We start from the raw sequence: 8,660 nt of genomic DNA on the forward strand, positions 1-8,660 counted from the left end.
ATCAGATGTTGTTACTGCAGAGACTAAGGGAGATGCTACCCAGAAAAGGTCCACAACAACACCTTTCCTAGATGTGGGTTCTAGGAAAACAAGCAGAATTTCCTTCCTGTCCAGAAGAAAACCATGTCAATTCACTCAATGGCACATTCAGAGGGTCAGTGACTCAAAGCAACAACACAAAAGGCCATCCCATTCTACCTTTCTTCCCTACAAGGTAGGATTTATAAAGTTTGCATCTATGTATCACTCTCACCATATTGACCCAAAGGCAGCATGAAGTTGAGGAGAAGAAATGGAGCTCAAGATTCCATTTTTATATGCTTCCTATTTCTTGAAAACATATAAAAACAAGAATGTAAGAACATAAGAAGAGCCCTGCTGGATCAGACCAAGAGTTCATCTACTCCAGCACTCTGTTGACACAGTGGCCAACCAGCTGTCAATCAGGGAACCACAAGCAGGGCATGGTGCAACAGCAGCCTCCCACCCATGTATCCCAGAAACTAGTGTATACAGGCTTACTGCCTTTGATACTGGCAAGTCACTTTATTTCCTTAATCCAACATAAAGTGGAGCATATGAAAATGAGGTTCTGACTTTCTGATACGCTCTCATGTGAAACCACACAGCATACCTTACTTTTTTAATCACAGGAAATTAATGTCAGGAACAGGAAGAAAAGGCTTCTCTAACCCAAAAGAGAGCAGAGATGAGCCCCAGCTGAGCAATACAGAGGTAACTACAAAGAACAATGTATACATGTAGGCATTATAGAAATGACTATGATGAACACATACACGTGCACCCTTCACAGATTAAGACTTTGCAAGCCTTCCAGAAGTCTACTAACTGTACAAAGGATTCCCTTTGAGGTCAAAGAAAAGGTTTTTGTACAGGCATGTAGTGCTACTCAAAGTCTGTTTCAATTCCAAAGTGAAGCTTTTAATTCCCGGCTGATTGAGGGAGAATGAGAGTCAAGGCATTATTATTTAGCAAAAGCAAAAGTCCCTGGTTTTGTGTGGATTGAAACAGCCTTTTGTTTTATAAAGCCTTCATCAAGAGTTGGACACATTGTGCTGAGTGAAGCCACAGCCATTGGCACCCTGGGCTTGGCCCCTCCCGTGGCTCACCTTTCCTAAAGGAAAGGTCTGTCCAATATATTCCTCGGAGGGCCCCCCTGCTTCACAGCAGACAGTGGGGCAGGCGTATCAGTCTGTCCTTCAGACTCCCCCCACCCCCAACACCACTTCAAACTTATCAACTGCAAAGCTATCCATACGTTAGGGAAGTCTGCCACCAAGTGACTGATGAAGGACTGTAGGGTTTCAAACACAGGGACATTTAAATTAACTAAAATTAATGAATGCATTTTTAAAACAAAGTAAGCCAGAGGTGCACATCCCCTAGGGTTCTCTTAGTATGCACGCAGAGTTTCAGGTGTCCAGATTTTATGGTCTTGGTGCTATGGCACTGACAGATATCCTCTTTTATTATAGAAGATAGTTCATTATAGCCCTCCCTTTTAAAGTTGAAGTTCTTTGCCTTAAAGTGGCCATTAAATGGGGATTATTATTATTTTTTTAAAAAAACCTCTTGGTTACTGATCAGGCACTGTTAGGCAGATGTCCTGTTAGATTATTAAAGACAATTGTTCATTATGGAAGTCTTCTATTCCTTTTCAAGCAACAACAGTTGACCTTCTTTCTCTTAAAGTGGCCATTAAATGGGGTTTAGAAACAAAAGGGGAAGCAAAAGGAGGGAGGAAATTGTAAGGCATAAAACCTAAGTGATAAGATCTTCTCTCCAGCTTGCACTTTTAGCATCCCCAGGCCAATCCCACCACCAAAACCACAACTCACCACATCTTTAAGAAGTGCTTATTCCTATTCTCCAAACATCAGGGCAATTGCAAAAATAACAAAAACAAAAAACCCACCCCTATACAGGCATCAATGTCTACTTTACCTTTTTACAGGATCCCAGGATACAGAATCCCACCTGCTTTCAGATGTATGCACACAGGACCCATGCAAAAACTACCTGTGAATGCGTGGAGGTCCAGAAAGAGTATAGACCTCAATCACCCATCCATGCATTCACCAGGCTCCAAATGAACAAATGAAAAGGGATACTAACATACATGAACATTACATTAACTGAAGTTCACACGAAAAAAACTAAATACATTATATCACAGAAGTATGTACAAAAAATTCCCAGTGTGACAGTTTGTTTCAAATGCTTCGTAGAGAGTCATCAAGGCAACTGCTGGGAAACTGGACAGGGATTTGGGCGGGGTGGGGGGGAGGACTAGCCCACTTCCCCTCTAGTCCTGGAGAGATCAGTTCTTGTCTCAAGGTTTGCTTGCAGTCTACTGCACGACTGACTATAGCAGCTGCTGCAAGAAGCTGAACACAACATGCAACCAAAAAGGGAACTGTCAGCATCCACCAGAGTCCACATGGAGACATTTGATCAGAGCTTAACTGCGAAGGAAGATCCACAGGAACAGCCTTGTTCTGCCTGTGGATTGTTCACCACTTGGAACGAGCTGCGAATTAGCTCTTGGTTGAAGTCCACCATTGCCCCTTTCACAAAGCTTAGGCTCCCTGAATCCACAACCACTCGGGCACCACTTTGTTCAAAAACCCTGGAGAAAGAAATGCAGACAGCATGTTAGGGCACTTGCACAAGGATTTTGAAAGACAGTGGACGCACCTCCAAGACAACAACATCATCATCATGTATTTATTTCTTACCCGCCTCTCCCTTTGGATCAAGGCGGATACATATCTGCCCCTGCCTCCAGGCTACACACAAACAAGCCTTCATGATGTGCAGATTCTCCGCAAGTCTGTCCTATCTGGGGGCCGACATGGATGCTGCAGTCTGCAAAACCTTAGCGCAGCCTTCCCCAACCTGCTGCCCTCCAGATGTTGGGGACTACAACGCCCATTAGCCTGAGCCAGCACAGACAATGGTCAGGGATGATGACAGTTGGTAGTACAAAATGTCTGAAGGGCACTAGGTTGGGAAAGGCTGCCTTTGAGAATGCCTGCTCTTCCACAAGTCACCTTGTCCTTTTAGATCAGCAGGAGAGGCCTTACTCCACATTGTTGTTATTGGGATGTTCAGGGTGGTTAAAAAGCCATACTGCATGGTTAATGAGCAACCCTGCGGAAAACATGCTGTGTCAGACAACACAATAACTAATAAACTGAAACTCAATCCAGACAAGACTGAGATGCTGTTAGTAGGTAATTCCGCTGACAGGATGGGTGGGTGGGTGTTCTACCCGTTCTGGATGGGATTGCACTCACCCTGAAGGAGCAGGTTTGTAGCTTGGGGGTTCTTTTAGATCCATCATTGTCACTTGAGACTCAGGTGACCTCAGTGGCACGAAGTGCCTTCTACAAACTCCGGTTGGTGGCCCAGCTACGCCCCTATCTAGACAGGGATAACCTGGCTTCAGTTGTCCATGCTCTGGTAACCTCCAAGTTAGATTACTGCAATGCACTCTACGCAGGGCTGCCTTTGAAGATGGTTCGGAAGCTGCAGCTCGTGCAAAATGCAGCGGCCAGATTGATTTCGGGAACTAGAAGGTTTGACCATATAACACCTGCTCTGGTCCGCTTGCACTGGCTGCCTGTATGTTTCTGAGCCCAATTCAAGGTGCTGGTTTTGACCTATAAAGCCTTACATGGCTTGGGACCACAATACTTGATGGAACGCTTCTCCCGACGTGAATATGCCTGGTCACTATGTTCAACATCTAAGGTCCTCCTCCGGGTGCCTACTCCAAGAGAGGCTCGGAGTGTGGCAACAAGGGACAGGGCCTTTTCGGTGGTGGCCCCCAGACTATGGATGGAATGATCTCCCTGACGAGGCTCGCCTGGCACCAACACTGCTATCTTTCCGGCGCCAGGTTAAGACTTTCCTCTTTGCCCAGGCATATGGCGGCACATCTTAATCACCCACATGTTTAGTTTTTTAATGGTTTTTAATGCTTTATGTGTGTATGTTTTGTGTTTTAGAATTTTAAATTTTGTATACTCATTTTAATCTTAATTTTAGAATTTCTGTAAACCGCCCAGAGAGCCCTGGCTATGGGAGCGGTATATAAGTGCAATAAATAAATAAATAAATAACCCACTGGTTCAGCATCAACCCATACTGGGTGTGTTAGCATGTTGTGTGAACCCAGCTACAATCTAGCTGTGAAGAAAGAACTGAGATGTCTAGACAAAGGGCTTTCTTGGTCATGGCCCCACAACTTGAACTCCATTTCAAGAGAGGCCTGCCATAAATAAACCAGTTTTTCGGGAAGGAAGTGAGAATCTTCCTCTTCGAAGTGTCTTTTTAGTTTGCTCAAGTTCCTCCTGTCAATTTGATTACTGTGTTATATATTTTGCCTGATGCTTAATTTGTTAGCTGACTTGAGTCTCTAGGCAGGAAAAAAGCAGAATGCACATTTCAGAAATAAGTAAATTGCCCAATATTTGATGTTGCCATGAGGCTTGGAAATAATATGTACAAATCCAATAGAGGAAAACAGTACAAAAAGTAGTCTTTTCACAATATGCAAGGACATATTAATTCATCATTCTTCTTTCCCCCTTGTATACCCCAAATCTACAATTCGCTTCCTCAACACACACACACACACACACACAGAGTACTCTATGTTCTTACCTGTCATCAGATTTGACAACTGTATCCAAGGAAAACTTGTACTGGAAACCAGAACAGCCACCTCCTTCCACCTCCAGTCTGAGAAACTCAGACCCTTCTGCAATTTCAACCAGCCTCTATTAAAATAGAATGGGCAAGAGTCATATACAAATATTTACCAACCACTTGAAATTCTACATTCAACTAACAAGAGCCTTTAAAGGACTGGTGAGCCCTAGACACAGAGCAACACTAAACAGGGGATGAAGATTCAAGTTACACCTATCAACCTGGCGGCACATTCTTCCACAGCTGCTGAAAGAGAACACCCTTACTTGCCTTACCCCAAAAGTGGAAGTACTGCCCCAACAACAAACCTCAGGACCAATTCATACGACCTGTTTTTGACACTAACTGAAAATAAGTACAACATTTTGTCTTTTTGCCAGCCTGGACTGAGCAGGTCATCACAAACCTAGATCTTGAGTTTACTATACCCTGCAAATTAGCAGTCCTCGGGGTGTAGTCTTATCAAAGTATGCCACTCTGATATGGGCAGGGCATGGAGATGGCTAGTAAAATAATTTGTACCTGTTTGATCAAGGCAGCCAGACAGGGCCGGCACTACCATTAGGCCTACTAGGCAGCTGCGCAGTACTGCCCTTTAAGGGTCACAGTTTTATACAAATTAGCTGTTTTAAGAAAAAACATAATCAAAGGAAAATATAATAGTTCAGAAACTCTTCTTGAACAGCTGAATCAAAGTTGGGAATTCTTTTTTTGGGGGGGGGGGGTGCAAGTAGCTTGCCTTGCCTAGGGTGCAAAATAGTCTGGCCCTGGCCCTGCAGCCAGACATTTATTATTTGCATTTTTATGTAACAGATTCACATGGAGTGTAGTATGGGCACACCAAGCAGGCCATATGGCAATTCAGGAGGCATCCACACATTACAGATGGATGGCACAACGTTCTATTGACTTCCAAGGAGCCATACCTTCACACAGTTGTCACTGATGAAGATCCGCCCCTCCTTAGAATCGCTCTGGGTCTCTTCAGAGGCAGAGGATGCTACACGCTGCACTCTTATCCTTGGTATACAAGCACTGTTCTGCAAGGAAGGCGATGGGGCCTTCATCCAATGCCAGAGAGCAAGGGAATGGCTGTGTGGGAAAGATAAAGAATGAAATGTCTGATTGTGGGACAAAAAGTACACCAGATCAAAAAGTACATCAGATCAAAAAGTACATCAGATCAGTGATATAAGGAATGGAGGTAGAGTAAAAGCTGTATCACCTCACTGTGTAGAAGAGAGAGGTCTAACGCTAGCACTGCCAGCTCACTGCCACCACCACTTGACGGAGTGGTGGCGGCAGTGTACTACTGGGAGATGAGCAGGGAAGCAAGGCCATTCCACCAGCTCTGCTGACAGTCTATTTCCCCCCGTTCCCTCCTCATCCCCTTTTCCTTGTGTTCTGTGTCTGTTTAGATTGTCTTTTTCCTGAATTATTGTAAGCTGCTTTGAGGGCTTTTTTGGTTGAGGGATAAAAAAATACTTTGAATAAATAAATAAGAAAGGTGGAGGGAAAACATACCACATGTTACCCTGTGTTTCCAAGTGATCTAATAAGCAAGAGAGAGAAACCCCTTAGCAGTAAGGGCCTACAAGAAACAGATTCCAGAGCATTGAGGAATGAAGTGAGGGTCCTTCACAAGATCCTTATTACTCTGGATCTTTTCACCCCAGGTGAGAGAGAATAAGTGCTGTGACCAAGAATGTCAGAGGAAAGGAGCTGAGAGAAAACCCACTGCAGCCTGTGGGGTTGGCCTCAGTCAACCTCTCCATTCTACCCAGTCTGTCTGTATATGTTGTTCAAGCAAAGTTTAAGCACCCACTACTCTCTCTGCTAGGTCTGGGACTGTGCTCTCAAAGGGTTGAGCATGCACCAATAGAGGCATTTCATTCTAGACATGTTTTACCTGACTTTGGTTAATCATTGTCTTCTGAACACGTCTTTCTTTCTTCATACTACAGGAGAACCTTTTTCTAGCTAAGTAATCATGAGTTTACTTTGGCGTTTAAGTATACTCCGGGGAAGACATAACTACCTTTTCTCCCATAGCTATAGATTTACTGTAACACTGTTTGCAATCCTCTGATCAGGAAGAAGCTGTTGCTGATCACAATCTTAATTGCTTTCCTAAAATACAGAAGCAGATGCCTGTACACATTAGGTAGAGGAAATTGCAAGCATTCAGCTGAAATGAGCAGTGGTTATTTGCATCTGCTCCTGGCACCGGGCAGTTTTAGGTACATCACAAACCAAACCATCATCTGTAGATATTTTCTCACTGTACTGTTGTCATTATCCATATGCCTGAACTTTGCCTGACCCCTGCTAAGCTTCTGGCCTCAATACAATCTTCTGAGTGCAAAACCCAAAGGCTAATTATGCAGTACAAAAAGAGTACTTCTTGTCATCTTCTGCCTTTCAATTTTTTTTAACACACCCTTTGTTCTCCTTGGACTATTTTCTGTTTTTTTCCATGAGTCTTTCTCACAGTGATGTAACATTATTACAGTTCAGAACTCCTGGGCTCAATATATAGATTTCATGTGTGATTGTTTCAGCCAATGAGTTAGGACTTGCATTTTTTCCCCACAGTACTAAAGAATAAGCTTTTATATACTAACAAGACTACCATTGATTTCTTCTTCACTTTTTAAAAACATAGAAACTCATTTAAGCTGCAATCCTATAACCTGGCAGTGAGTCCCACTAAACACAGTGCAATTTAGAAATAATTCATGATATTTCAAGACATTTATAGATTAAGGGTGCAATTCTCTACATGTTTAGCCAGGAAAAAAAGTCCTACAACTGCCAACATTCCATAGCCAGCCATACTGGCAGTTGAAGGACATTTTTCTTTCTAAACTGATTGTGCCCTAAATTACAAACAACAGGTTTTATTTCCTTTAATGGTTTCTGGCAATAGTGCCAAGCAGTGCAATTTTATACATCTAAATATGGGATTGCACTGTTGTCAGAAGACCAGTAAAGGAGCCATGTCTAATAATGTAGTTTCTTTTAACCTCAAAAAGCCTTGAAATAACAGTATCAAACTATCTTTCTGTGAAGCGATAAAATGAGCTGTAATTGGATATAGCTTGCTCAGACCACACGACGCTGGCGAGTCATTCATGGCCTTCGGAGACATTCTCTCTCTCAACATTTTCCATCTCTCATCCATATGGTGATATCACTACCATATGTCTAGCTCACTATAAAAGTCACGTATTCAGCTTTTGACCCCCAAATAGCCACATCTAAACACAGTACGAACATATTCCGCTCTAAAAACGTGTGCCTTCAAGAAGAGGCGTCTAAGGTTCGAGAACTCTGCAAAAAGCCACGCTATGAGGGCCAACAGGCAGGAGACAAAAGTGGTGGATCCTTTCGTGGGGCTAAAATGCTTCGGAATAGGGGATGCGTGTTATTGCTAGAGAAATCGAAAAGCCTTAATGACTGTGTAGTCCACGCAAAACACGGATCACCCTGGGGTGACTCCCAGTCCACCGCCGGGACCGCCCTCTCGTTCACGCTGAGGGGAACACTTAACCGATCGTCACACAACACGAAGAAGGGAAAGACCCGCCGCTACCTGCTCCTTCCGCAAGATCTCAGCGCCCTAAGGCAACTGACCGCTGTTAGCGCCGCCATGTTGATTCTCCCTACTGCGTCGCAATTGGCGGAGGCATACTATATGTCCCGCCCATGCCAAGCGCCAATTGGTACGGTGAACTGAAGAGTCTCGCTCCATTGGGGAGAGAGTAGAGGAGCGGACAAGATCACGTGCCTCCTTGTGAAGGCGAAGGAAGTAGGGCGGAAGTACCACACTTGCTAACTGTTAAGCGCTTCGATTGGTTGCCGCCGTGACGTCAAGGCTAGAGTTCCTACGATCACGCCGCCTCCTTTTGGCCGGTTTG

General features: G+C 44.0%; 1 protein-coding gene across 1 annotated transcript; it reads right to left on the minus strand.

Moving 5' to 3' along the window:
- Positions 1-522: 522 nt before the first annotated feature.
- On the minus strand, positions 523-8,405 carry ISCA2 (iron-sulfur cluster assembly 2). The gene is made up of 4 exons (XM_063117863.1): positions 8,336-8,405; positions 5,667-5,832; positions 4,693-4,808; positions 523-2,650 (listed from the first exon to the last, which is right to left on the minus strand). The coding sequence occupies exons 1-4, from the start codon at positions 8,392-8,394 to the stop codon at positions 2,476-2,478; spliced, it is 516 nt and encodes a 171-aa protein (XP_062973933.1). The 5' UTR covers positions 8,395-8,405; the 3' UTR covers positions 523-2,475.
- Between the last annotated feature and the right edge of the window lie 255 nt (positions 8,406-8,660).

The sequence above is a fragment of the Elgaria multicarinata genome, chromosome 2 (genome assembly GCF_023053635.1).
Source record: "Elgaria multicarinata webbii isolate HBS135686 ecotype San Diego chromosome 2, rElgMul1.1.pri, whole genome shotgun sequence".
NCBI classification, from domain to species: domain Eukaryota; kingdom Metazoa; phylum Chordata; class Lepidosauria; order Squamata; family Anguidae; genus Elgaria; species Elgaria multicarinata.